At 54.5% G+C, this 27,410-nt stretch overlaps 2 protein-coding genes and 1 long non-coding RNA gene across 6 annotated transcripts in view; 1 reads left to right on the top strand and 2 right to left on the bottom strand.

Moving 5' to 3' along the window:
- Nucleotides 1-369: 369 nt before the first annotated feature.
- CDC42EP2 (CDC42 effector protein 2) lies at nucleotides 370-7,592 on the bottom strand. Of its 3 annotated transcripts, none has more exons than XM_009246156.4 (2): nucleotides 7,338-7,592; nucleotides 370-2,054 (listed from the first exon to the last, which is right to left on the bottom strand). In XM_009246156.4, exon 2 carries the CDS (start codon nucleotides 1,883-1,885, stop codon nucleotides 1,253-1,255), a length of 633 nt encoding a protein of 210 aa, XP_009244431.3. In that variant the 5' UTR covers nucleotides 1,886-2,054; nucleotides 7,338-7,592; the 3' UTR covers nucleotides 370-1,252. The 3 variants fall into 3 exon arrangements, with proteins under 3 accessions (XP_009244431.3, XP_002821571.1, XP_054381615.1); XM_002821525.6 differs by having other exon boundaries at nucleotides 370-2,240; nucleotides 7,338-7,524; XM_054525640.2 differs by lacking the exon at nucleotides 7,338-7,592 and adding an exon at nucleotides 6,685-6,810.
- Nucleotides 7,593-13,073: 5,481 nt separating this feature from the next.
- Nucleotides 13,074-16,899, top strand: LOC134762143 (uncharacterized). Its single transcript, XR_010141806.1, has 4 exons — nucleotides 13,074-13,264; nucleotides 13,998-14,067; nucleotides 16,362-16,468; nucleotides 16,624-16,899. It is a non-coding gene; the product is annotated as an uncharacterized LOC134762143 (long non-coding RNA).
- Nucleotides 16,900-24,594: 7,695 nt separating this feature from the next.
- The window catches only part of POLA2 (DNA polymerase alpha 2, accessory subunit), a 37,560-nt gene continuing 34,744 nt past the window's right edge, over nucleotides 24,595-27,410 (bottom strand). For both annotated transcript variants that reach the window (XM_002821528.5, XM_054525639.2), the window contains exons 16-18: nucleotides 26,619-26,678; nucleotides 26,228-26,354; nucleotides 24,595-25,099 (exon numbers count right to left, since the gene is read on the bottom strand). In XM_002821528.5, coding sequence (XP_002821574.4) covers nucleotides 24,950-25,099; nucleotides 26,228-26,354; nucleotides 26,619-26,678 — 337 coding nt within the window. In that variant the 3' untranslated portion in view covers nucleotides 24,595-24,949. The remainder of the gene's footprint in view (nucleotides 25,100-26,227; nucleotides 26,355-26,618; nucleotides 26,679-27,410) is intronic.

Consider the following 27,410-nt stretch of genomic DNA (forward strand, 5'->3'; position numbering starts at 1 on the left):
TAGCTCCAATTTGGCTCAGAATCACATCTGATCACATTAATGAGCCCTGACACCCCCTGCCCTCCCTGCTAGGCATTCCTGATGACGTTGTTTTCTTCGTAGCCTTTACCACTGCTGGAAATCATCTCTTATTTGTTTACCAATTTAATATCCCGCTTCCAACTAGAATTTAAACTCCCAGAGAGCAGGGATGGCGTCTGCCTTGTATCCCCAGCACCCGGAGCCATGCCTTGTATACTGGAGATGCTCAGTAAACAGCCGTGGATGGAATGAATCTTGAAGCAGCACTGTCAGACCCTCCCAGCTCCAAGCATCCCTCCCGCATGCTCCCTCGGTGCTCTGAAGCTGAAGCTGTTGGTCCCTTGCACATTTTGTGGTTATTCTTTTATTCTTGGGTGTCCCCCACCAGACCCCAGCTGACTGGGCAGGGATTGGCCCCAGGCTTGGCACAGTGCCAAGCCTACCCAAGTGCTCAGCCACCTCTTGCCAAACATCTGAATCAATGTCACAGCAACACTTGGTTTGCTCCTGTTGCATTCTCATGATAGGCTCAGCGTCAGGTACGACCTTCTTGAGGGCAAGGCCTGTCCTCCACAAAGCCCTCTGGGGCTGGGGTCTCCAAAGGTGAGCCCTCAACTCTGGGAGACTGCCTGCCTCCGGGAGGAAACCTGGGGCAAAGGGACAGGGAGCTTAGCCACCAGCAGCAGCATGTTTTATTGCAACCAGAATCCCCTGTCATGTGGGGAAGGGATGGAGCCGGGGATGAGGCAGGACACATCTGGTCCCTGACAGGACACTCCCCGTCCAGGATGCAAAGCCAAAGGCCCGGAACAGCCTGCCCAGTGGCCGAACCCTGTGGCCAGTTGTGCCCTGTCTTTTCCCCTGCCCCCAGTCAGGGCATCCAATGGGGCTGAGGCAGAAGGGAGGTGAAAAGTAGGTGTGGTTTCAGCAAAACCTTCACCCAGGGACCTGAAGGAAGGAGTATTGTGATGGGGTCCAGGTGCCCCAAGATGCTCAGGGCACCTGGGCTGACTTCGGGACGTGTCCATGTGGTTATCAGAGGAAAGCGATGGGGCCTGCCCTGCCCACATGGAGAGGGAGGGAGAGGGGAAACACGGCTCAGAAGGAGAATCACTGGCCAGCGACCACATAGGTGGGATCTTGGGACCCTGACTCCGCCGCCACGTCCGTGTCCACACCCCACCTCCTGGCTGGGCCCCACCTGGGACCCCAGCCTAGGCAGCCTCATGTACTATGTGGGGATCTGCATGCTGTCCAGGTCCTGATCCATGATCTGCAGGACATCGTCCAGGATGGAAGGCCCCAGGTCCACGTGCAGGGACAGCAGGGAGCTGGCATGGGACAGGAAGGGCTCCTCAGCCCCTGACTCCAGGGTCAGCCCACTGTTGGGGGAGCCAGTCTCTGGAATCCTCCAGATGTCCACACTCCCTCCCTCCTGTGGGGAAGGCTGAGGGGTCTCCAGGTGCAGGCGAGGGGGCTTGGGTGGAGCCTGGGCTGTGGGCAGGGTGAGAGCCTGGGGTCCACCGATAACCGGGAGGGAGATGGCGTTCTTGAGCAGGGGGGATGGGCCGTCCGGGAGCTCCCGCCCACACACGGTGGCGGTGCGGGTGAACTGGAAGGGGAGGTCGAAGGTGCCATCTTCTTCAGGCCCCTCCACCACAGTCCCCGGCAGGAGGTGGAACTTGCCCTGAAGGAAGGAGATGTCGCCAAACATGTCACTGCCGCCGCCACTGCCGATATGAATGGTGTGGCGGAAGTCCCCCAGCGGTGGGCTGATCATGTCCGAGGACAGCAGGTCCCGAAGCTTCTCCTTCTTGCCCTTGCGACTGCCACGCTTCAGATAGATGGGCACCTTGGTGGACATGGTGACCTCACCACCAGGCCTGGCTGTGAGGCTACGGGCCGCCTGCTGAGACCACGCCTCCTCTCCAACCCTCAGCCAGAGGAAACACTCGTTCCAAGGGGTGGTTTGCAGGTGCCCAAAGCTTGACAAAGGGCTCCTGGCTACAGTGTGGGGCACGAACAAAGTTGGCCTAAGGAATTAAAAAAGATTAGAGATCAATGAAGTCAGTGGGCTGAGATAACGAAAATCATGTTTTCCCCAAAGGACGGCAAACTCTTCTGAAGAATTGAAGCCAGAAAGGTAGGAGCTGTGTGGGCAGCAGTGCAATTTGGTCTTGTCACCGAGGGTTACTTGTCCCCAGTCCAGGGCTGAGGAGCTGAAACATAAAGGGTGCACACCTGTCAGAGACAGCAGGACCAAAATCAGATGCAAACGTCTTTTTTATTTTTAAGATGGAGTCTCACTCTGTCACCCAGGCTGGAGTGCAGTGGCGCAATCTCAGCTCACTGCAGCCTCCACCTCCCAGGTTCAAGCAATTCTTCTGCCTCAGCCTCCTAAGTAGCTGGGACTACAGGCACGTGTCACCATGCCTGGCTAATTTTTGCATTTTTTTTTAGTAGAGACAGGGTTTCACCATGTTGGTCAGGCTGGTCTTGAACTCCTGACCTCAAATGATCTGCCTGCCTCGGCCTCCCAAAGTGCTGGGATCACAGGTGTGAGCCACCGCGCCTGGCCAGAAACATCTATCTTGTTTCTGGGCCTCTTGTGGTAGCCATGGGAGCCTGAGGAGGTGGGGCACTCCCCTTGCAGGGAGTTGTGCTGGGAGAAGCATGTCTTCACTCTAAGACCCACTGCATCTTAGAGAGTCACCACCAGGGCCAAGCCCTCACCTTACAGGTGGGAAACTGAGGTGGGAACCTGAATGACAGGTCCAAAGTCACACAGAAAGTCCTGCTCTATTCTCTTGCCCTGGGTCCCCGGCAAGGTAGGTCTCATCACCCTTATCCAGGTACTCATGCCATACCCCCCACCTCCATTGCACATTACCTGTGCCCCACAATGTAAGTGCCAGATTGTGGGGGACCTCACAAATGGCCTTGACTCCCTACTTGACCAAGGACAGAGAGCTTTGTGACCACTGTCTCTCCCGCCCAGGCCTGGCGGGGACCTGGAGCACAGCAGGCGTTTAGCCAAGGGTGCTGGGTGGCTGGCACTTCCCATTTGACCCAATCATGTCCCACCTGGAGGCGGGGTCGCGTTTTCTCCTCTGCCTATTAGGAGTTCCTTATGGGTAGGGGCTGAGTCTAGGATAGTTTCTGGCCCTCCTCCCTACCCTGGCACCTAAAGAGGAGGTGGAGTGGGGAGTACGTATATTTTTTAGTTGAGGGGGCTCTGCTCTGTACCTGACATTCTTCTGTGCTCTTTGCAGACACATCTCAATTAACCAACACAACCACCCTATTATCAACCCCATTTAAAAATCAGAGGTGTTGGGGTTGGGCGCGGTGGCTCACGCCTGTAATCGCAGCACTTTGGGAGGCCGAGGCGGGTGGATCATGAGGTCAGGAGATCGAGACCATCCTGGCTAACGTGATGAAACCCCGTCTCTACTAAAAATACAAAAAATTAGCCAGGCGTGGTGGTGCATGCCTGTGGTGCCAGCTACTTGGGAGGCTGAGGCAGGAGAATCGCTTGAACCCAGGAGGCAGAGGTTACAGTGGGCCAAGATCGCCCCACCGCACTCCAGCCTCGGCTACAGAGCAAGACTCCGTCAAAAAAAAAAAAAAAAAAAAAAATCAGAGGTGTCAAAATTCAAAATTGAACCTGAGGTGAACCTAGAGGTGAAAAATTCTGGAGGATTCCCACAGGGCATTGCAGAGAGAGAGAAACAAAATGCAAAAACATAATATAGATCATCCATTTATTGAAAGCATTGACTACCTACCTGCCTCCCCGCTCTGACACATATGCATGTTATGTAACTGCATGTGTACAGGTCTGTGTAGAATTCTGTCCTATAAAAAAAAAAAAAAAAGGCCGGGCGTGGTGGCTCATGTCTGTAATCCCAGCACTTTGGGAGGCCGAGGCGGGCGGGTCACCTGAGATCAGGAGTTCGAGACCAGCCTGGCCAACATGTGGAGACCCCGTCTCTACTAAAAATACAAAAATTAGCCAGGTGTGGTGGCACACGTCTGTAATCCCAGCTACTCAGGAGGCTGAGGCAGAAGAATTGCTTGAACCCAGGAGGCAGAGGTTGCAGTGGGCCGAGATCGCGCCACTGCACTCCAGCCTGGGTGACAGAGTGAGACTCCGCCTCAAAAAAAAAAAAATTAAAAAAACAGAGAAAAATCTAGAAGGCCAGCCCTAGGTTGTCATATGGGCTACCTTGACTAGGGTACACAGCAGGGATGGGGGGTGGGGTCACTGATTTGGGAGGAAAGGAGTCATCAATAAAAATAACCTGTAATATTTTGGTCCCATGACTATGACATGATAGATCTGTGTAATATATATAAATATGAAAAGATGGCCATCCAGATGTTAACAGTGGTTATCTCAAAGTGGGAGAATTTCAGGTTGACGTTTCCTTTCTCGTTCAGACCTCTATGAATTCAAATTCTTACTAATAAGCAATGTATTATTTATATGCACATAATATTTATGTAGTCAGAAAAAAAAATAAGCTCTTTTTAATGTGGAAAAATAAATAGCTATGAAGGGGTGTCATACTGATTTAACAGAAAAAAGAAATGAAGCAAGCACTCCCTCTGCTTGAGGGTGGGGGATGCATGTGGGACCTGATTGGTCCAGTACACATGAGCCCAGATGTAGACTCAGCATAAAAGGCAAAGAGAGAAACTTGCCCAAGGTGACCCAGTGAGTAAGGGCAGGGTGGGAATCCAAGCCAGAGCAGCCCACCTTCCTGTACCACCCCCTCCCCAGGCCCAGCCAGGGGCTCACCAAAGGTGGCTCTTGCCAGTTCTTTGCCTCAGTTTTCATTCTAGGCGGGGTGAGGGTGGGGGTGAGGGGGTTGGGAGGAGGGAGCAGGAAGGAGGAAGGAGGATGCAGGAGAAGCAGAGTCCAACTGCCCCCCATCACCAGCTGAGGCCCTTGCTCAGGAAACCCCACCCCGGGACCGGACACCCGGGTCAGTCATACTGAGCCACAGAGGCCGGACATCTTGCCCCTCCCAGAGCACCTGGAGCTTAACAGGAAACAAAGGAATGACTCTCCCGTGGTGGAAATCCAGCTCAGCTTGCAAGGAGCTGGGGGAAGGGTGGGGATGCATGGGCACCCTGAGGTCTTGGGATCCCGTCACGCATTCATCCTGTGTCAACCATGCCAGGCCTGGGGGCCATGCTGACAAACATGCAATTTGTCGCTCGTCAGCAGAGAAGTCCTGGGGGGGGGAGCTTGTCTTCCTTTCACTCATGGAGCGTGGGGCTGACTGGTGGGATGTGCCAAGAGCTTGGGCCAGGTCCTCCCCGCACCCCCAACCCCATCACACGGCGGCGCCAAGACAGCCTGAGTGTTTCCACAACAAATTGGGCGTCCCTGACAGCTGTCTCACTCACAGCCAGATGTACACACCCAATTCCAGATGTGGGGAGAATCGAGGGTGAGGCCAGCATCAGCGGCCCAGGGGAGAGCTGGGAATTACAACCCTCACGCCCCAAGAATTTAGATTTGGCAAGTGCAAGACCCTAGGATCCAGCTTGCCACGCACAGTTTCTCATCTTAATGCTCCCAGTCACGGCATGGTGGGGTCATTACGGCCTTTTATAGAAGTCGAAGCTGAACCTCAGAGATGTTAAGTAACATTGGCGACGTCATCCAGTTAGGAAGTGGAAGAGTGGGTACCCAGCCTGGTCCATGTGGTTCCCATGCAGTGGGCCACGCCTACCTCCATAATATGGTTGGGGAGCGGGAGAGAAACGAGCTCACAGCTAGGCTGGGAACAGTGGGTCCCCAGACCTCCTCCATCTACATCCTGACCTTTGGCTGCCCCTGTCTGCCCAACTTTCATGTGTCCAGAGATATGAGAATGAGGTCTCCATTAGGACAGGGCTGTGGGGGGCTGGGAGGGGAGCTCCCTGCAGCAGTCGGGGAGCAGATAGGAGCATCCTAGCTCTCTGTGATTGCCCTGGACAGGAGCCCTGAACCTCCCAATGAGAAAATGACTTCCGGCAGGCAGGGATCCTCCTATCATGAGGAATATTAGGCCACCTCACACCCCCTCTTCTCCCAAATCAGGAGACTGTCCTTAAATCCAGCTCCACCTGGGACTTCCTCTGTAACCTTCAGCAAGACGCCTCTCCTCTCTGGGTCTCACCTTTCCCATCTATAAAATGGGCTGACAACGAAGCCACCACTAGAGGGCCACTGGAGATCCCACTGCAATATTACAAGTGAGAGCGCCAATGTACAATAGCGGGGTTCAGCGGGTCACTGTAGGTTCTATCATTCATTCAGCAAGTATCTACAAGGCCTTCCTTCCTCAAGCACTTCGATTCTCCGGGGCCAGTGCTTTGAACAATATCAAAAACGAACGGCTCCTGACCCCAGGCGTCCACCTCCTCCCGCCCTCCTAGACCTCGCGGATGCAGAGACCCTCTAGCCGGCCGCGGGGTCTCCCGGGGTCCCCGTGCCTCCGGAGAGGTGCCCAGCTTTGCGGCCGCCAGGTGGCGCGCGTGCTCCCTTGATCGCCTAGTGTCCCGGAGGACTCCGAGAGCACACCGGGGTCTCCAGGGCCCCTCCCCCCGGGCTCCAGGCAGGCGGTCCCCAAGGAGCTGCGCGTTCAAGTACCAGATGGGGATTACCTGCGAGATCTTTTTGCTTCGGGGTTTCTGGTCCCACAATCGGGGAAAAAGGGGGCGATTGGGGACCCTGCCCTAGTCTCCAAGCTCTGGGAGGAGCCTCCCCCGTGCTTTCCGGCCTGGGCGATGTCTTAGTGTCCGCTCGGCGCAGGGCCAGAGTTCCGGCGTGCGGGCCCCCGCCCCTCCCACGGGTCCGGCTCCTTAGCTCCGGCTCGGGTTCCGGCGCCGACCCCTCCCCACTCCTACCCGGGCGCAGCCCAGCCCAGCCCGGATCCGTTTCAGGACATTCGCGGCCGCAGCTAAAGATAGGAGAACACCTCACCATCGGCTAAAAATACGGCCCCCAGCCCCGGTGGGGACGCTGGGCGGCGGGGCACCCCTGGGTCTCGGGAGGGGGGCGGGGGCCCGGGTACAGAATGGAGGGCAGAACGGGGAATTCGGGGTCGTTTGCGCGGCGCCCCACGGACCGTTGCGGGCACGGGCGAGGCTGCGGGCACCCAGATGCGGGCGGGAAGCCCCATGGAGCTCTAGGAGCCCTCGAAAAGACCTGAGTGAGGTGAGAGGCAGGGCCAGGGCGCGAGCTGGGGCGGGGCGCCACAGAGATGGGCCTCTAGGGGGGCCCCCGCGAAGCTGCGAAAATCCCAGCCCGAACTCACCGTGAGGCGCGCAGACGGCGGACCGGCGGACAGCAAGGTCTCAGGAGCTGGACAGCGCGGCGGCGGGACCCGACCGGCGGTGAACTTACAGAGCGCACCGCGGACCCCGCAGCTCCGCCCCGGCCCGCGGAGCCAATGCCGGGGCCGCGCCAGCCAAGCCCCTCCCCATCCCCGCCCCACTCCGGGCACCGCCCGGGGCTCCCGGTGTGGGAGGTGCCGCTCCCGGGTCCAGCGGTCGCGCGCGCCCTGGGGTCCTGTCCTGGTTCTGGCGGCTGAGGGCCCGGTGGCGCAGGGTGGCCTCCGGGGACTCCGGCTGTGCCCATGGGAACTAAAACCTTCGGTTCTAGAAGAGCCGGGAAAGAGGCTCCGGGAAGACCGAATTCTTCGGAAATCGCAGAGAGACCTTGGACCGGATCCTTCCCTGCAGGGCTGGGTCGGGGAGGCGCCGGCACAAGAATATTCAGTGACTTCCTTGGAAGCGCCTAAGTTAGAATACTACCAACTTACAAGCTAGTTGATGAGTTTACTTTCCACTAGAAAAGAGAGTATGGGAAAGCAGAGGCCGCGTGGCCTGGACCCCCGTCTTTGCTGTCAGGCTTCCAGAGTGAAGGTGGGGCTCATACTCAGACTGGTTCCTGGTCCATTCATTCATTCATTCAGTCAGTCATTCCTACAGGGCCAGAAACTTTTTTTTTTTTTGAGACGGAGTTTCGCTCTTGTTGCCCAGACTGGAGTACAATGGCGTGTGGCTCACCGCAACCTCCGTCTCCTGGGTTTAAGAGATTCTCCTGCCTCAGCCTCCCGAGTAGCTGGGATTACAGGCATGTGCCAGCACACGCGGCCAATTTTTGTATTCTTAGTAGAGATGGAGTTTCTCCATGTTGGCCAGGCTGGTCTCGAATTCTCGACCTCAGGTGATCTGCCCGCCTCGGCCTCCCGAAGTGCTGCAATTACAGGCGTGAGCCACCGCGCCCGGCCCAGAAACATGTTTTGAAGGGCAGGCACCGCACAGGGTGCTGGAGATAGACTGAAGGAAACTGCACCTCTCAGTGACTCAAGAGAGATTTGTTGAGTATCTACCAAGTAGAACAAGCGCAAGTGCCTAGCGCTGTTCTTGTCCCTGGGGATTCAGCCTCTGGATTGGGACCTGCAGCCCAGAGAAGGGAAATGGGGGAAATCCAAGTTCCCAGGTACATCATGATACCCTTCCAGGTGGGCAAGTGCTAAGAAGAGTGGGGCAGAGGAAGTGGTGGGTAGTGACGGGGTGGACAGACCTCACTTTCTAGAGGATGACAGCTATGCCAGCTCAGTGTGACCAGGATGGTTGGCTTCAATGCTGTCAGTGTGGGAAGGGCTTTTAGGGAGGCAGAGCCGGGAAGACCTCAGGGAGGAAGGCAGGATGCTGGCGGTGGGGGAAGATGCCAGACAAGCTGGGAGGTCCGGATGAGAAGAAGGGGATCATGGTAGGCAAAATAACAGCCCCCCTAAATATGTCCACATCTGGCCGGGTGCTGTGGGTCACGCCTATAATCCCAGCACTTTGGGAGGCCAAGGTGGGACGACTGCTTGAGTCCAGGAGTTTGACGCTGACACCAGCCTGAGCAACACGGTGAGACCCTGTTTCTACAAATAATAAATTAGTTGGACATGGTGGCTCGAGCCTGTAGTCCCAGGTACTTTGGAGGCTTAGGTGGGAGAATTGCTTGAACCTGGAAGGTTAAGGCTGCAGTGAGCTGTCATCATGCCACTGCACTCCAGCCTGGGCAATAGAGCAAAAACCCATGTAAAAAAAAAAAAGAAAAGAAAACAAAAAAAACCCACATCCAAACCTGTGTAATCTGTGAATATATTTTGTTACACAGGAAATGGAAATGAAAATTGCCAGTGAGGGCCAGGCACGGTGGCTCACGCCTCTAATCCCAGCACTTCGGGAGGCCAAGACAGGTGGATCGCGAGGTCAGGAGATCGAGACCATCCTGGCTAACACGGTGAAACCCCATCTCTACTAAAAATACAAAAAAAAAAAAAAAAAAAAATTAGCCGAGTGTGGTGGCAGGCGCCTGTAGTCCCAGCTACTCCGGAGGCTGAGGCAGGAGAATGGCATGAACCTGGGAGGCGGAGCTTGTAGTGAGCCGAGATCACGCCACTGCACTCCAGCCTGGGCGACAGAGTGTGACTCCGTCTCAAAAAAAAAAAAAAAAAGAAAAAGAAAATTGCCAATGAAATTATGGTTGCAAATCAGCTGACTTTAAAATAGAGAGCTTATGCTGAGGTATCTGGGTGGGCCAGTGTAATAACAAGGGTTTTTAAAAGTAGAAGCAGGAGACAGAGAAAGAGATGTGATGGCTCATGCGGTGGTTCACGCCTGTAATCCCAGCACTTTGGGAGGCCGAGACGGGTGGATCACAAGGTCAGGAGTTCGAGACCATCCTGGCTAACATGGTGAAAACCCATCTGTATTGAAAATACAAAAAATTAGCCAGGTGTGGTGACACGTGCCTGTAGTCCCAGCTACTTGCGGGGCTGAGGCAGGAAAATCGCTTGAACCTGGGAGACAGAGGTTGCAATGAGTCGAGATCGCGCCATTGCACTCTAGCTGGGGTGACACAGCGAGACTCCGTCTCAAAAAAAAAAAGAGATGTGATGACTGAAGGGCCAGAGAAATGCTGTCTTGCTGCCTTTGAAGATGGAGGCAGAGGCCCCAAACCAAGGAACTCCTTCAGAAGCTGGAAAATACAAAGAAACAGGTTCTACCCTGTCTACCCTAGAGGCTCCAGAAGGAACACAGCCCTGCCCTCACCTCCTCACCTTGATCTTAGCTCAGTGAGACTCACACATTGGCCTTTTTTTTTTTTTTTTGAGATAGAGTCTTGCTCTATCGCCCAGGCTGGAATGCAGTGGTGCAACCTCGGCTCACTGCAACCTCCACCTCCTAGGTTCAAGCGATTCTTCTGCCTCAGCCTCCTGAGTAGCTGGGGTTACAGGCGCCCACCACCACGCCTGGCTAATTTTTGTATTTTTAGTATAGATAGGGTTTCACCATGTTGGCCAGGCTGCTCTCGAACTCCTGACCTTAAGTGATCCGCCCACCTTGGCCTCCCAAAGTGCTGGGATTACAGGCATGAGCCACCTCACCCAGCCCCATGTTGACCTTCTAACCTATAGAACTGTAAGATCACGAATTTCTGTTGTTTTAAGCCACCTACTTCGTGATAATTTGTTGTAGCAGAGATAGAAAATGAATCCAGGGAAGTTCAGGTTTTAATCTTGAGTGTGTCCTCAACTCTGCAGGGAGTATTGGTCAGGTGGATTCTGCCAGGAATGGCCTGGCAGCTTCGAGGAAAACAGGCCTGGACCATTGAGTAAGTGAGGATGATGGCCCTGGGCCAAGCTGTGGTGGGGGTGAGTAAAGGGTGTGCCTCTCCCCATTCTTGCCATGGGACTTTGCCAGGCCGCCCTGTGCCCTTTACCCATTGCTTCATGTTCCTGAATTCCTTACATCCTCCTGGGGGTGCCTAGTGACGTGGCCAGAGCCTGAATCACGATCCCCATTTTACAGATGGGAACTAAAGCTCAGGGCACTGACAGTGATTTGCTGAGCCTAGAAGTGGTAAGGCATGTGGGCTCTGGCCCCTCCTTCTCCTCTCAGGCTTCTAACCCCATGGGCACCATTCCTGCCTATCCCCAGGACACAGCTCTGAGAGAGGAGGGGCAGCTCAGTGCCTTGAGCCCTGGCCTCTGAGCCATCAGTCAGATTCTGAGCTGTTTCTGCTGCTGCTTTGCTCTGTAGCCACAGGCAAAGGACTCTCCCTTTCAGAGTCTCCTTGCCTGTAATATGGGGTAGTACCATCAGGTCAGGCAAGTCCCCAACCAGATAAGGGATGGACATGCATGTATTTTGTTCATGGGAATACGCAGCCCCTCAGGTGGCATGGTTTCACGAAAACATTAGAACAAGAGCTTTGGGGCCTGGCCAGCTGGCTGTGCTGCTTGATCGGAATGGCTGTAATGATGAAGCCACCTGAGCCTGCGGGAATGAGGCTCAGGCCAAGCCCTCATCCCCTGCCCATCTGCTGAGAGTCCTCCATTGGGGGGTAGGGGTCAGGGAAGGGTCAGGCCCTCCATTCAGAGCTGGGGACAAAACAGAGTTACAGGGATGGAAGATGGAGAGACAAAGTCTCTCACCCAAGGCCACACACAACTGGGGACCAACCCTGGAGCTCTTTGAAGAAGTTCTGTCGGGGGTGGGTGATTAGGGGTCCCTCGGGTAGGGAGAGAGAGCAGCAGAGCCTGCAAACTTGGTCCAAGCTCCTGCTTTCCTCCCTGAGCCTTCCAACCAGGACTAGAAATGCTATCTGCACTCTGGGGACTGTTTTCAACCCACCTGGATATGACGTGTTCTGCCCAGTGCCAGTCCCCTTGCCACTCAATCCACTCCTGCTGTCATTCACAGCAGGGGGCCCAACCAAGTCCACATCGCAGGAGTGATCAGCACCTGGCACTGGGTTCTGCGCTGTGCAAGCATGCAGGGAGGGCGCTTCCTTCCCATTCACAGACACGGTTGTCACTTGGCTGGGGCCCAAGGAATCCCTGAGGAGGTTCTGCTGAATGGACAGGATCTTTGTGTGCACACCCAGCATCGCCATGGGAGCCCTGCCATTCATAAGGCCATGTATAAAACAGGATTTCATTTACTAAAATTGGCTTTTTTGTGCAAGTTCTCAGGCTATATGTAGGGGCCTGGAGTGTGGGTAGGGAGGCTGGAATAGCCTGAGCCACGGGGAAGCATGGCCTGCGTTTTGACCCAAGACACTCAGGCCAAGCACTGCATCCCCTAGCCTGGACCCTAGGGTCTGATGCCTCAGCCAGGGCCTGGACTGTCCTGGACAGAAGGACTCCTGGACACCCTGGTACCTCAGGGGCAGAATCCAAAAGGGCAACTGGGGCTGGATGTGGTGGTTCACACCTGTCATCCCAGCACTTTGGGAGGCTGAGGTGGGCAGATCAACTGAGGTCAGGAGTTCGAGACCAGCCTGGTCAACATGGTGAAACCCCGTCTCTACTAAAAATACAAAAATTAGCCGGGCGTGGTGGCACACGCCTGTAGTCCCAGCTACTTGGGAGACTGAGGCAGAAGAATTGCTTGAGCCTGGGAGGCAGAGGTTGTAGTGACCAAGATTGTACCACTGCACTCTAGCCTGGGTGACAGAGCAAGACTCTGTCTCAAAAAAAAAAAAGGCCGGGCGCGGTGGCTCACGCCTATAATCCCAGCACCTTGGGAGGCCGAGGCAGGCTGATCACGAGGTGAGGAGATCAAGACCATCCTGGCTAACACGGTGAAACCACGTCTCTACTAAAAATACAAAAAATTAGCCGGGCGCGGTGGCGGGCGCCTGTAGTCCCAGCTACTCGGGAGGCTGAGGCAGGAGAATGGCGTGAACCCGGGAGGCGGAGCTTGCAGTGAGCTGAGATCTCGCCGTTGCACTCCAGCCTCGGGCGACAGAGCAAGACTGTCTTAAAAAAAAAAAAAAAAAAAGGGGGCATTTGGGAGGGGCAGAGCAGGCCACGATGGAGAAACACCCAGAGCAGGGTATTTGGCTTCTGTCTCCTCAGCCTGGAGCCTCTCCCTTGTCCTGAGATGGGCCCAATAGGCTCCCCAACCAACCCCACAGCCGCCTCCCCCACTGTGATCACTACACAGGGACTGACTCAGCCCTTCCTTCCCCTCCCAGCCTCTCCTTCCTGGAAATCGCCATCATCAGCGGCCATAGCATTCCCATGGGACCTGGGGGATGGAGTTGGAAGCCCCCTCTGGCAACGCTGGCCAGATTGGAGGGACCAGCAGGGAAGCTCCCTCCTACCCCCAGGGAGGCTGAAGCCAGCCCTCCATGGCCGCGAAACCTGGAACCCAGGACCCTGGGAGGCAGGTGAGATGACAGGGACCAGGGGTCTGGGAGCAGAGTCACAGGGAAGGGTGGCATCTAGGGGAGGCGCATTTTGGGGGTGCATCTAGGGGAGGTGCTAAGAAGTGACAGGGGTCTCTGGAGGTGCCCCAGTCCCTCTGCTGGGATGCAGGGTGGCAGGGAGCTGAGAAGGTGCTCAGCCACCCTCCAGAAGCTTCCGACATCCCAGCCTGAGCTCAGCCTGCAGGGCCCTGTGGCCTGAGCCAACCCCAGACCTGGGTTGGATTTTTTCCTTGATTGTTTCTTGCTTCCTTCCTCCCCTGGACTCCTGCCAACTCCAGCCCTGCCCTCCTCGCTCTTCACCCCACTTCAGAGAACTGTGACCCACTGGAGGCTGGGATTTGAGATGAGAGGTCACCCTCGGAGTTGCCTCCAGCTGCTGCCTCTGCCTGGGACCCCTCCTTGGGAGTTGGGTGGCAGGGCCTTGCTGGGGGCACTTTCCTTTGCATCTGGATTTTGGCCTCGGGCCCAGGGCTATGGGGGTTTCCAGAGTGGTGACAGCCTTGTCCTAGCAGGGACCAGCCCGAGCACTTCCTCCCAGAGCCCTCTGGGAGCGTCCCAGCCCCGAGGCTGTCATTTTGTCGTAGGGAGTAAATTGTGGAGTCAGCAGAGGCTGTCTTCCACACTTTCTGTGCCTTCCAGGTACCCTGTCATTCCTCATTCTGAAAACCTAGGCTTGCATCTCTCTTGTGCCTAGGGCTACGCTGGACTAGAGAAGACACAGGTGGCCAAAGCTGGACCCAGCCCTCAGGGAACAGATAACCTGTGTGAGAAACTAATAATTAATTCTGCCCTCTATCCCTCCCAGGCCAGCACAGAGGGGTTCAGCCAGTGACTGGGAATTGAATGAAAAACCAAAGAGGACAGCCATGAGATCTGTCTGCTATGGGTAGGAAAGCAGATGGGAGAGTGAGAAGGGCTTCAAGGAGAAGGTGATATGTGAACAGGGCATAAATGGATGAATAGCAGTTTACCAGGCACAGAAAGGGAAGGACATTCCAGGGGAAGCAGGCAGAGGCCTGGCAAGGCAAAGGCCAGGAGGATTGCAAGTAAAGTCATGGTATGATCAGAAAACAAGAGAGGTCCAGTTGCCCATGGCATAGGAGAGGGGACAGGCCAAGAGGTAGTGGGTAAGCACTGTTTTCCCTGCCCAGCATCCATCTCTCACTCTGGTGACTGTCCCTCAGTTTTCTAGTCTCCAGTGTGACTGACCCCAACCCTCAAGCTCTAAAAGTGGGTTTGAGTCCTGTGCCTAGCCAATCTGAGTCATGGGAATGGCTCTGGCATGTGACACCAAAGAGCATCAGCCCAGGAACTTGCTGGGACTGTTAGGGTCACAAATGTCAAGATGCCAGCCCAGAGCTGCTGGTAGCCAGCTCTGCCACCCTAAGGGGAGAGCCTACCTAAGAATAAGGCCAACATAGAAGAAAACAGCACCAAGAGAATGAATCTCAATGACATTGCCTGTGCTTCTGGATCCAGCCATGCCTGAAGCAGTTTCCATTCTACAAGCCAACAAATTCCAGTTTTGGCCTAATACAGTTAGGGTTGGGTCTGTCACTTGCCAGTGAGAATGAAGGGCCCATTGCAGAATAGCTAAAGGCAGGTGATCACTCATGAGAGTTGCTGAATGCTGTGGGAAAGGCAACGATGATCTGTGTGTAGAGGTACAACGCCATCAGAACTGCATTTTCTTTCATTTAAATTACTTTTTGAGGCCGGGCGTGGTGGCTCACGCCTGTAATCCCAGCACTTTGGGAGGCCAAGGCGGGTGGATCAGCTGAGGTTAAGAGTTCGAGACCAGCCCAGGCAACATGGTGAAAACCCGTCTCTACTAAAAATACAAAAATTAGCGAGGCGTGGTGGCACGCGCCTGTAGTCCCAGCTACTCGGGAGGCTGAGGCAGGAGAATCACTTGAGCCTGGGAGGCAGAGGTTGCAGTGAGCCAAGATTGTGTCACTGCACTCCAGCCTAGGCGACAGAATGAGACTCTGTCTCAAAATAATAATAATAAAATAATAATAATAATAACTTTTTGATTAGGTAATGCTCTTTCTTTTCTTTTTCTTTTTTTGAGATAGGGTCTTGCTCTATCGCTGGAATGCAGCGGCATGATCACTGCTCACTGCAGCCTCAACTTCCTGGGCCCAAGCAATCCTCCTGAGTAGCTGTGACCACAGGCACATGCCATTTGCTAATTTTTGGATTTTTTGTAGAGACGGGGTTTCGCCATGTTGCCCAGGCTGGTCTTGAACTCCTGGGCTCAAGCAATTTGTCTGCCTCGGCCTCCCAAAGTGCTGGGGTTACAAGGGTGAGCCCAAGCGCCTGGCTGAGGTAATGCTTTCAAGTGATTCAAAATTCAGAAGTTGGCCGGATGTGGTGGCTCACACCTGTAATCCCAACAGTTTGGGAGGCCGAGGTGGGGGGAGGGGTGCAGATCACCTGAGGTCGGGAGTTCGAGACCAGCCTGGCCCACATGGCAAAACCCCGTCTCTCCTAAAAATATAGAAATTAGCCAGGCATGGTAGTGGGTGCCTGTAATCCCAGCTACTCAGGAAGCTGAGGCAGGAGAGTCACTTGAACCTGGGAGGCGAAGGTTGTGGTGAGCCAAGATCACACCACTGTACTGGGCGCCTGAGCGACAGAGTGAAACTCCGTCTCAAAAAGAAAAAAAAAAAAAAGAAAGAAAAAGAAATTCTGAAGTCTTAAGAGGGAAGAAGTCTCATCCCTGTCCCCCAGGGACAGTTTTCCATTCTGCTGTAGCCAACTGGTGTTATCAGTTTCTTGTAAACACTTCTAGGGATATTCTTGCATGAATGAGCACAGCCCCTCTCATTTTTTTTTTTTTTTAACACAAATGTCAATATTTAGACAAGTAGAGTTCCAAAGTACTGCAGGCCCTGGTGGGAGCTGGCGGAGGGCAGTCCTGCTGGGGACCGTGAGAAGCCCTTTCATTGAGCCTCTGCTGTTCATGCTGTTTGACACCTTGCGTTTTCCAGTTAACGTTATATTTTGGAGACCACTCTACATCAATACATAGAGTATGTCCTCATTTTCACAGCCGCACGGTATTCCAGCACAAGGATGTATGATAATTTACACATGCACTTCTCAGCAGAGGGATCTTCAGGTTGCTTCCAGCCCTTTCTCAAGTCAGGCAGTGACCCGGTGAGTCATCTGTACAAAAGCCCTTTCACACATGCGTGAGCGCTGCTGCGGAATACATTCCCAGAAGGGACTTGGGAGGACTGGGGGGCAAAAGATACGTGCAGTGGTGTCTTATTATTGTTATTTTAGAGACAGGGTCTTGCTCTGTCACTCAGGCTGGAGTACAATGTACAATGGTGTCATCATAGCTGACTGTAGCCTCGACCTCCTGGGCTTAAGCCATCCTCCCGCCTTGGCCTCCTGCGTGGCTGGGACTACAGGCACGCACCACCATGCCCAGCTTGCAGTGGTCATTTTGTCAGCTCTGGCAGCTTGTCCTTCTCGGAGACTGTGCCAGGTACCAGGCCCCCACACAGTCAACAGGGCTGTTTCTCCTCAGCCTCACCAGCCCCTGGTTTCCACCTATTTTGATTTTTGTCCATCTGAAAGGCAAAAACTAAACAAAACAAAGGAATTTGGGTGTAGTTAGTTTGCGTTTCTCTTACGATGTGTGAAGCTGGTCACCTTTTCATTTGCTTAAGAGCCACATGTGTTTCTTTTTGGTGAATGAACTGCAGAATTTCTGCAGAGGTGGTGCCGGGCAGCTTTGGAGAGGAGGGCCTGGAAGGACGCCAGACTAGAGGCAGAGGCCACTTTTGGGGACAGTTAGTGTAGGAGGCCCTGAAGAGCGGTGTGAGAGCTGGAGATGGAGATAATGAAGTCTAAGGTTGAGATTAGGTGACGGGTTAGCCCCCATGGAGGGCCACGGAGAAAGAACGGGGAGTCAGGCCCAGTCCAGGCTTATAACTTGGGTGACAGGGTGGGGGTGGGGGGACAATGGAGCCCACAGGGTTTTGGGGGCCAGGATGATGTGCTGCTTGCCTATTCTCCACGCCACATGGTGATAGACAAAAACACCACTCTGACTGCCACGTGCCCTGTTCGTTTGCTGCCATGGCCACAGACCTGCAGCAGGGCCCCTGCTAGCCTCTTCAGCCTCCAGCCAGTGCTCCGTACCTGCTGCCCTGAACATGTGCCTGTCAGCTGTCGGCCGTGCCCAGCCTCCAGGGCTAGGTCCCTGCACATGCTTCTCCATGAGCCCTGCGATTGGCTCCCTCCACCTCACCTGGCCACCCCCATGCCTCCTGTAGCTCTCAGCTGTGATGTCTCCCCTCAGGGAAGCTTTCTGGACCCCCATTGATGTTGGGTCCCCTTGTGATACCGTGGGAAACTCTGGACCACGGACCTCTCCGTACCGTTGTCATTTGGTTCATGTCCATTTTGCACTGGATCATAGCCAGTCCCCCAGAGTGTGTGCCATGTGGTAGGCACCCAGTGAATATGGATGAGTAGATGGAAGGGTGGGTGGGTGGATGGGTGGATGGTTGGGTGGATGGGTGGGTGAATGGGTGGGTTGATGGATGGATGAAAGGATGGATGGTTAAGTTGATGGGTGGGTGGATGAGTGGATGGATGGATGGATGGATGGATGGATGGATGGATGAGTGGGTGGATGGATGGATGGATGGATGGAAGAAAGGATGGATGGTTATGTGGATGGATAGATGGGTAGGTGGGTAGATGAATGGATGGGTGGATGGATGGAAGAATGGATGGTTAAGTAAATGGATGGGTGGACGGGTGGGTGGATGGTAGGATGCCGGGGACAGCAAGAAGGGGGTGTATGGGAGACACATGTTTAGGAAAAAAAAGCTGGAAGCTGGTGACCCCTCTGTGCAGCACCCACCACAACTCCAGGCACCTCTGCCCTTGGCCTGCTCTGGTTTTCTCCATCTGACACACTTGGCTCCATCTGATGCTCTGCAGTGTCCACTGTTTACAGGTTTCTGTGCTAGAGTGGCAGCTCTGGGTGGCAGCAGAGATTCTGTCCACTCAGTCATTTCTGCATCCCGCTGCCGAGAAGAGACCCCCACCCTGCACGGCCCTTAGCAGGTGTTGTGCTTTCCCCCCAGGCGGGCCTCCCACCTCTTTTCTTTCCAAGCTGCCTGCTTCTGGAAGGTGGAGAGGAGGCTTGTCATAGGAGGGTACTGCTTCTGCAGGAGTTTCTTTGTGGGTCTACTATGTGCCAAGCACTGTCTAGGGACCAGTGAGACAACAGTGAACATGACAGTCCCTGCCCTCAGGGAGCAGGGATTCTGAGGGCCTGCCTCCCGAGGAGGTGGATGCTACAACAGCTGTGGGGTGTGGAGTGCTTACAGAAAGCTGGATCTACATATAAACATTTGTATATGTCTATTCCCCCCACTCTACCCCCTCTTTTTTTTTGAGACCGAGTCTTGCTCTATCGCCCAGGCTGGAGTGCAGTGGCACAATGTCAGCTCACTGCAATCTCCACTGCCTGGGCTCAAGCAATCCTCCTGCCTCAGCCTCCCAACTTGCTGGGATTACAAGCATGAGCCACTGTGCCCATCCCACCTTTTTTTTTGGACACGGAGTCTCGCTCTGTTGCCCAGGCTGGAGTGCAGTGGTGCGATCTCGGCTCACTGCAAGCTCCGCCTCCCGGGTTCATGCCATTCTCCTGACTCAGCCTCCCAAGTAGCTGGGACTACAGGCGCCTGCCACCACGCCCGGCTAATTTTTTGTGTTTTTAGTAGAGACAGGGTTTCACTGTGTTAGCCAGGATGGTATTGATCTCCTGACCTTGTGATCCACCTGCCTCAGCCTCCCAAAGTGCTGGGATTACAGGCGTCAGTCACCGCGCCCGGCCCCCACCTTATTTTAAAGTAATCCAGACACATGGTAAAAAATTTCAAACACAGCTGGGTGTGGTGGTTCATGCCTGTAGTCCCAACAATTTGGGAGGCTCAGGCAGGAGGATTGCTTGAACCCAGGAGTCTGACACTGGCCTGGGCAACATGGCGAAACCCTGTCTCTACCAAAAACTCAAAAATTAGCTGGGTGTGGTGGCACACACCTGTGGTCCCAGCTACTCAGGAGGCGGATGCGAGAGGATCACTTGAGCCTGGGAGGTTGAGGCTGCAGTGAGCTGTGATGGGACCACAGCACTTAGACTGGGCGACAGAGTGAGACTCTGTCTCCAAAAAAATTAAAAAAAAAAATTCAAATGGGATGAGTGTGGACATGACAAATCATTCTCTGAGCCCTCCTGCTCCTGACCCCTAGCCCTTGGACACCTGTCCCCAGAGGCAATTACTATTGCTAGAAACATTCTAAGGGGCAATTTGAAGCGGCCTCGAGTCCTCAGGGGGAAAGTGGGTCTTCAAGGGAAGAAGCTGCCAGGAATCAGGAGTGACTGTGCCTTTTTCCCCTATTCGCTGGGAATCAGGAGTGACGGTGCCTTCTCCCTTTTCCCCTTGTGTCACCCTCGTGCCCTGTTCTGTGGTGGGAGGCAGGTGGTAGGAGGGCAGGGTCCCCACCCTGTTGAACAGGGCCCAGCCTGCCTGATGGAGGAAGGTGTACCCCTCATCCACCCCTGAAAGGCACTTCCTCTGGGGCAGGAGCGGGGCTAGGGGTGCCTCTACCCAGCAACTTTTCTCACTTTTTGGGTGGGGCCTGCTGACTCAGCACGAAAATGCTCAGCCCAAAATGCTTCAGCCCCTGGAAAGATCTGGGAGCAATGGGAGTGAGCAGAGGCCCTGCTGGCCACTGGACAGAAGCCTGGGATCTCAGGGAGCAGTGTGCAGGGGCCAGGGTCAGCAGGGTTATGGGCAGCAGCTGTCCCTGAGACCTCCCAGGGGCCCCTTGGCCTGGGCAGCTGCAGGGCCTCAGCTGTCAGGCAGGCTCTGGGTGGGGAGGAGCCTAGAGCCCCGGGAAGAGGTGGGGCAGGATGGGGGAATTCAGAGCCGGTGGCGGTCCAGCTGGGTCTGAGGGCAGGCCAGCCCCTAGGCCCCTGGGCATTTCCAGGGCTGACCCAAGAAAGCAGCAGTAGGCATGGTCGCTTGGGGACTGAAGACCCAGAATGACCAAGGACGGTGACAGAAGGGCCCAAATGCCTGAATGCAGCTGGGAGTCTCGCCATGAACAACCATGGGTGTCTTCCGGTCTCTTTAGCCAGAAATCCCAGCACCTCTCTGCTGCCATCCCTCTTCCCTCCCCTGCCCCCAGGCCAGTCGCACCCTTTGCCTTGTTGATCGGTGATGCTAAGTGCAAGTGCTGGCCAGAGTCCTCTCCATGGTGCGGATCTTGTTCATCCCTCTCTCGGCCACCCTCCCAGCACCCAGTTCTGTGGCTTTTGACTGCAGTGACTCCCACATCTATCCCTCCAACGCCCGTGTCTCACCGCCCATGTCTCACTGGAGTGCTGCTTCCAGTATTCCAATGGCCGACTTGGTGCCTCTCTTCCTCCCAACCTGCCCCAGCAGACCCAGGCCCCTCCCCTGAGCCCTTCGCCCCTCAAACTACCCCTTTGCTACATGCTACCAGGTACGGGGGCTGCACCTGGGACTCCTCTTAAGTTGGTCCTTGTTGGGTGGTCAGGGTGAGGCACAGGGGGTGGGAGGCAAACCCTTCCAAGATTCTCTGGGGCAGAAAGAATCAGGTCAAAACGCCTTAGCAAGACTTCACAATCTGACTCCAAAGCACCATTCCAGGCCCATCACTGCCTCCCTTCCCTCTTTCCCTCTTTTCTTTTACCCCTCTCTCGCCCTCTGTTCCTCCTCCCTCCCTCTCTTTGCCTTGTCTTCCTTCATAAATCTAAAGCCCCTCCCCATTCCTAGTAACATACCCAAGAGAACTGAAAGCAGGTGTTCACACAAAGCTTGTACACAAGCGTTCACTATTCCTAATAGTCAACAAGTGGAAAAACCCGACAGTGGATGCACTGATAAAATACCGTATAGCCATACAGTGGGATCTTAGCCATAAAAAAGAATGGCGACTGATACATGCTGCTGCAGGGACAAACCTTGAAAACATCATGCTAAGTGAAACAAACCTGACAGGCCGGGCACAGTGGCTCACGCCTGTAATCCCAACACTCTGGGAAGCCAAGGTGGGCGGATCACTTGAGGTCAGCGGTTCGAGACCAGCCTGGGCAACATGGTAAAACCCTGTCTCTACTAAAAATACAAAAATCAGTTGGCGTGGTGGCGGGCGCCTGTAATCCCAGCTACACAGGAGGCTGAGGCAGGAGAATCGTTTGAACCCGGGAGGTGGAGGTTGCAGTGAGCAGAGATCGTGCCACTGCACTCCAGCCTGAGTGACAAAGTGAGTCTCAAAAACAAACAAACAAAAACCTGACAGAAAAGAGCATGGGCCAGGCACGGTGTCTCATGCCTGTAATCCCAATACTTTGGGAGGCCAAGGCGAGTGGATCACCTGAGGTCAGGAGTTCGAGACACACCTGTAATCTCAGCTACTCAGGAGGCTGAATCCTGAGGTCAGGAGTTTGAGACCAGCCTGGCCAATATGGCAAAACCCTGTCTTTACTAAAAATATAAAAATCAGCCAGGTGTGGTGGCAGGCACCTGTAATCCCAGCTGAGTCAGGAGGCTGAGGCAGGATAATCCATCGAACCCGGGAGGCAGAGGTTGCAGTGAGCCGAGATTGCGCTACTGCACTCCAGCCTGGGTGACAAGAGCAAAACTCCGTCTCAAAAAAAAGGAGGATGTATTGTATGATTCCATTTATACAAAATGCCCAAAATAGGCAAATCTACAGAAAAGAAATTAGATTAATGATTGCCAGGGGATGGGATTGGACTGCTAATGGGTGCAGGGTTTCCTTTGGGGTGATGAAAATACTCTGGAATTAGATAGTGGCGAGGCCTGCACAACACCATGAACATACTAAAAACCACTGAATCGTACACTTTAAAATGGGCATGGTGGCTCATGCCTGTAATCCCAGCACTCTAGGATGCTGAGGGGGGTGGATCACTTGAGGTCAGGAGTTTGAGACCAGTCTGGCCAACATGGCGAAACCCCGTCTCTACTGAAAATACAAAAATTAGCTGGGCGTGGTGGCAGGCGCCTGTAATCTCAGCTACTTGGGAGGTTGAGGCAGGAGAATCGCTTGAACCTGGGAGGTGGCGGTTGCAGTGAGCTGAGATCGAGCCACTGCACTCCAGCCCGGGCGACAGAGTGAGACTCCGTCGGGGTGGGGTTGGTGGAGTGAGAAATCAGCCCAGATGGCTACTCTCAGCAGTAGCGAAGCAGCAGGGCCAGGTTGAGCTGGGCCGGGTGCCCCGAGGTCAAAGGAAAGGAAACCCCAAGCCCCAGTGGCTGCAGAAGGCAGAGCTGGATGGAGGATCTGCACCATGGCCCTGCCGGCCCCCACCCTTAGGTGCCCCTTGAGGCCCTAATTCCCTCACTTCGTTCTTAGCACCCACTTGGGTTCCCAGGCACAGCAACTAGGAGTGGCTTCTGTTCCCTCAGCAGCTCTCCCTCTCCCTCTCAGAGACTGGAACCCTAAAGGGATGCCACGAGGCGGGTAAGGGAGGGCGGCTCCTTCTGCCAGGGCAGAGGCAGGGCAGGGGCATGGTCATGGGAGGCAAATCCTGGCAAGAGCTCAGGACTATTTCTTCAGGGCCGTCTAGTTGGTGTCTCAAGGGCAGGGGCCATGACCAGATCAGGGAGAGGCCACCAAAAGGGGCTATGAGGCAGACGGGCCTAACCTCCTGGGCACCCTCCACACTCCATCACTGACACGCCCCCAGAGCCTGCTTGAGAATGCCTGGGACAACAGATGCCTGGGGAAACTGGTGACACAGCTGAAGTGGGGTCTAGGGACGGTCAGCCAGCAGTCACTTGGCACCTTCCTAACAAGAGCAAAAAGGAACTGTCTGGTGGCAGAGGCACGCCTGCCAGACCTATCTGCTCTGGGGTTCGCATCCCGCTTTCTCTTTGACTCTTAAATGCCTGCTCCGGCCCTCCCAGACCATTTCCAACAGTCACACGACTGGTATCCAGGCAACCGTTGCCTGGGCTCCCAAAATTCCACATCTGGAGGCTGACAAGTCATGGTGCCCCCGTGGAACACAGCTGGCTGCTTCATGTGTGGAGGAGCTGGGGGAGAAGGGAAAAATCCACTCCCCACGCAGGGATGAGTTTCTAATTCTTGGCCTCAGAGGAGGCGCCTATAAAACCAATGAAATAAAACAGCTGCTCCTTGTGTTTAAAGGGAGACCTTTTACTGTACCCTGGTCAGGTCTGGGGCGCGATTCCATTTCACCGTCAGAAAGGTGAGAGGCAAAATTGGCCACTGTTAGTCACCTATTTATCTCTGAGTCAAGGCATAGACACCAGCAGCTCGCTGACTCCTTGCCCACTTCCCTGCCCTGACAGCTGGGGTTTGCCGGTCTTGGCTCTGGCATGTGAGGCAGGACAGCCTGCCAGCTTAGGGCAGGAAGCCACTCCACGTCTGGCCAGTGACAGCTTCTCCCCAGATGCCAGGACATAGGGGCATGGGACGTGCTGTGAACCCTGGAAGGCCTGACCCTGTCTGAGTGTTCCGGGCTGCAGGCAAGCCCTGGCTACTGCGCAACTTGGCAAAGCAGCTGCCACCAGGACTCCAGCTTTGGAACAGCCCAGCGAGGCGGCCCCTCCAGATGGAGAGATCAGGCTGGGACCACAGCATGCATGTGAGGGACTGCGCAGGGAGGCCCAGGCATGCGGCCAGTTGCTTGCTCTGCAGCCCAGCTCTAGCGCCCGCCCAGTGCACCTCTGCAGCATAGAGGCCGCTGGGGCCTTTAGGGGATGAGGGGTGGGGCTGAGAGTTACCCACTGGACAGGACTGGGGCTGGACAGAAACCCAGTGTGACTGACACTCTGCCTTCTCTGGACATAGGTCAAATAGGCAACATTCTTTGTCTACTACCAGGATAAAGAAAATAGAAGAAAGGGGCTGGGCGTGGTAGCTCACGCCTGTAATCCCAGCACTTTGGGAGGCCGAGGCGGACAGATCACGAGGTCAGGAGATCGAGACCATCCTGGCTAACATGGTGAAACCCCGTCTCTACTAAAAATACAAAAAATTAGCCAGGCATGGTGGCGGGCGCCTGTAGTCCCAGCTACTCGGGAGGCTAAGGCAGGAGAATGGCGCGAACCCGGGAGGCGGAGCTTGCAGTGAGCCGAGATCGCATCACTGCACTCCAGCCTGGGCGAAAGATCGAGAGACTGTCTAAAAAATAAATAAATAAATAAAAGAAAACAGAAGAAAGGTCAAACTCAGAAGTCACACTCAGAATTTAATTTCTCCAAAAGCTGTTTCTGTGTTTGATTCATGTAGAAAATCACGAAGCTTTCTCGCCTTTTCTGAGTGGGCGGGATCCATAGCTGGCTTACTTCTGGACACAGAGCACGGACTGAGAAGCAAGAGCTTCCTTCCAGGAGAGGCACCACTCACAGGCAGGCCCGGCTGCACAAGCCCTCCCTGCTGGGCCTGGTCACTGCGGCTGCCCCTCCCTGGCTGGCTCCTCTCTCCTTTCCCACCCAACTGTTCACCTTGTCACAGGGCTACGTCTTGGCTCTTGGCTAAGACTTTAAGGGCCCACACAGCAGAGAACAGCAGAGGACAGAAGCCTCAGATCCTGACGACCTGCGCAGCAACGCATGGGCTCTGCCTCTCTGCCCCTTCCGCTGCCGGCCTCCTGAGGTAGAGTCGGGCGAAGGTGCCTCCCACCTGCCCTTTGGTAAGCCGACCAGGGTTCACACAGACACAGCCGAGGACATCCTGGGGAGAAGAGGAGAGGAGACAGGTTTGGAGAGCCTCAACTAACTGGGAACCAATGTGAAAAAGAAGTGCTATCAGATGGCTGGACCCCAAAGAGGGTTTTAGAAAATGGAAACAAAGGCAACCAAACAACCAGACACATTTTCAGTCACTTTTTTTGTTTTTTTTTGAGACGGAGTCTAGCTCTGTTGCCCAGGCTGGAGTGCAGTGGTGAGATCTCAGCTCACTGCAGCCTCCACCTCCTGGGTTCCAGCGATTCTCCTGCCTCAGGCTCCCAGGTAGCTGGGATTACAGGCGCCCACACCACCACGCCTGGCTAATTTTTGTATTTTTAGTAGAGATGAGGTTTTACCATGTTGGCCAGGCTGGTCTCAGACTCCTGACCTCAGGTGATCCACCCACCTTGGCCTCCCAAAGTGCTGGGATTACAATTGCCAACCACTGCGCCCGGCCTCAGTCACATATGTTAACTTGTTACTAGAAGGCTTTTAATTCCTTTTAAGTCTTTCAAACAGAAGAATGAGGTGACTTGGCGGAATGACAATCAGCTCCCAAACTTGGAGACAAACCTGATCTAGCTGTTTACTGCTTTCTCATGTGAAAAACTTTTTTTTTAACCTCTTGAGGTTGAACTAGCTCTCGTTTGGCAAGAGGGGGACTGGTCTAGGCAGATTCCTTGTAAGGGACCTAACTCCAAGGCAGGCAGGGCTAAAGGGTGGCAGAGATCAGAATGATCCAATAGCTTCTTCAAAGTATTCCCAGCTGAGCCCACTTGGAGGTCATATCAGAATTTGGGAGGCAGAGGACAGGCAAGTGTACATATGAAATCTTCCCCAGGTCACCTCTATGTGGCCTGGTGAAAGCCCTCATTTGAGGGCCTTCCTAGTCACCTGGGCTCTCGTTCTCTTGGGGAGGGAGGAGAGGACACTGTTTACTCAAGCATTTTACTGACAGAGTTGTTTGTTTTCTGGTCCCACCACCTCCCCAAAGAAACAAGGCCACAGGGCAAGGTGCTAGAGGCCCCATCCCCATCGGCAGACCCACGAGGGGTGAGTGCCGGGTGGTCTAAAAGGGAAAGTCAAAGACTGGGTTCTGGTGTTTCTGGGAAAAAGCAGAGTTCAAACCTACCTTCACGAAGTACCTCAGCTCTGACGGGATGATGAGGATATCTGGGGTGACAGGCAGCTGTGCGTAGACATAGAACATCTCATAGTCAATGGCCATGTCTTCCTGGGGCGGGTAGAGCGGGTAGTAGCTACAGAGACAGAGAGAAATTGTCAGCAGTAGCTGACCGGGGGGCCCCCTTCTCAGACAGAGTCCCCCTAGGTACTGGCTTTCGTGCTGCTGGCGTCCACAGACAGACTTTTTCTCTGTGTGTGGGGGGCAGAATGCAGGCTTGTCGTCACAGGGTAAAGTTCCCTGCTGGTAGCCTGGTGAAGGCTCTTACAGTCATGCTTGTCATAGCTCCATGACCCCAAGGCACTCTCTCCACAGTCGGGGGTTCCAGCGGCAAGCTCACCTCCTCTGGGTCAGGATGTGCTTGAGTATTCGGCTGAATCTGTCTGAAGTTCCAGAAGAACTGGGAAAGAAAAGAAAGCATGAACACAGAACCCTGTTTTTCAGCCCCATTTCTCTTCAGGGAGGACCGGAGATTTTAATAAACCAGAGAGAAGCTAAATGGCAAAGGCCCAGTGACAAGAGGAGGATGCCTCTGGGGAAGTTTAAAGACCCACCCACAAGGAGCTCGGTCTGTCCCCACATGAGGAGGGACGCAGGACACCGGGTTGAGAAGGGAAAGCACAGGAATCCCTCATAATCAAGATCAAGGAAGGCCATTAGCCAGCACCGTACTGTGCAAGAGGATGCAAAGTTGGCACCATTGTGAGGCGGGTGCGTAGCCAGGCTGACCTGAATCTCAAACCTCAGCCAAGGAGCCGCACCCGTCTCGCTTCACACGCGAGTCGCTTCACACGCCCCTTCCCATCAAGGATGACGGCAGAACGGAGCTGCCCAACTTCAACTCAACAAATTTGTCAGGGCCTGATTCTCTGCAGAGCTGGATGTTGTACTGGTAATAAAGAAAACCCTTCAGAGAAAATTCCCAGTTTATCCTCCACAAACAGGATGTCCACATTTGTTTTCAGGTCACAAATTTGGGAAATGAAAAAAAGGGGAGCAGAAAAGAAAATGTAGATGAATTTTGATGCCCTTAAGTGCAAAGACAGAATGGACGTGGTCCTTTGGGGTCTCAAACGCAGTTTAGAGAGGTGGTAACAGAAACTAATGCATCCAACCCCTCCCCTTGGGTACA

The sequence above is a fragment of the Pongo abelii genome, chromosome 9, assembly GCF_028885655.2.
Source record: "Pongo abelii isolate AG06213 chromosome 9, NHGRI_mPonAbe1-v2.0_pri, whole genome shotgun sequence".
NCBI classification, from domain to species: Eukaryota; Metazoa; Chordata; class Mammalia; order Primates; family Hominidae; genus Pongo; species Pongo abelii.

What these genes read in the sequence shown, in the direction of transcription:
- CDC42EP2 (XM_009246156.4), bottom strand. Translation starts at nt 1,885, where the DNA reads ATGTCCACCAAGGTGCCCATCTATCTGAAGCGTGGCAGTCGCAAGGGC.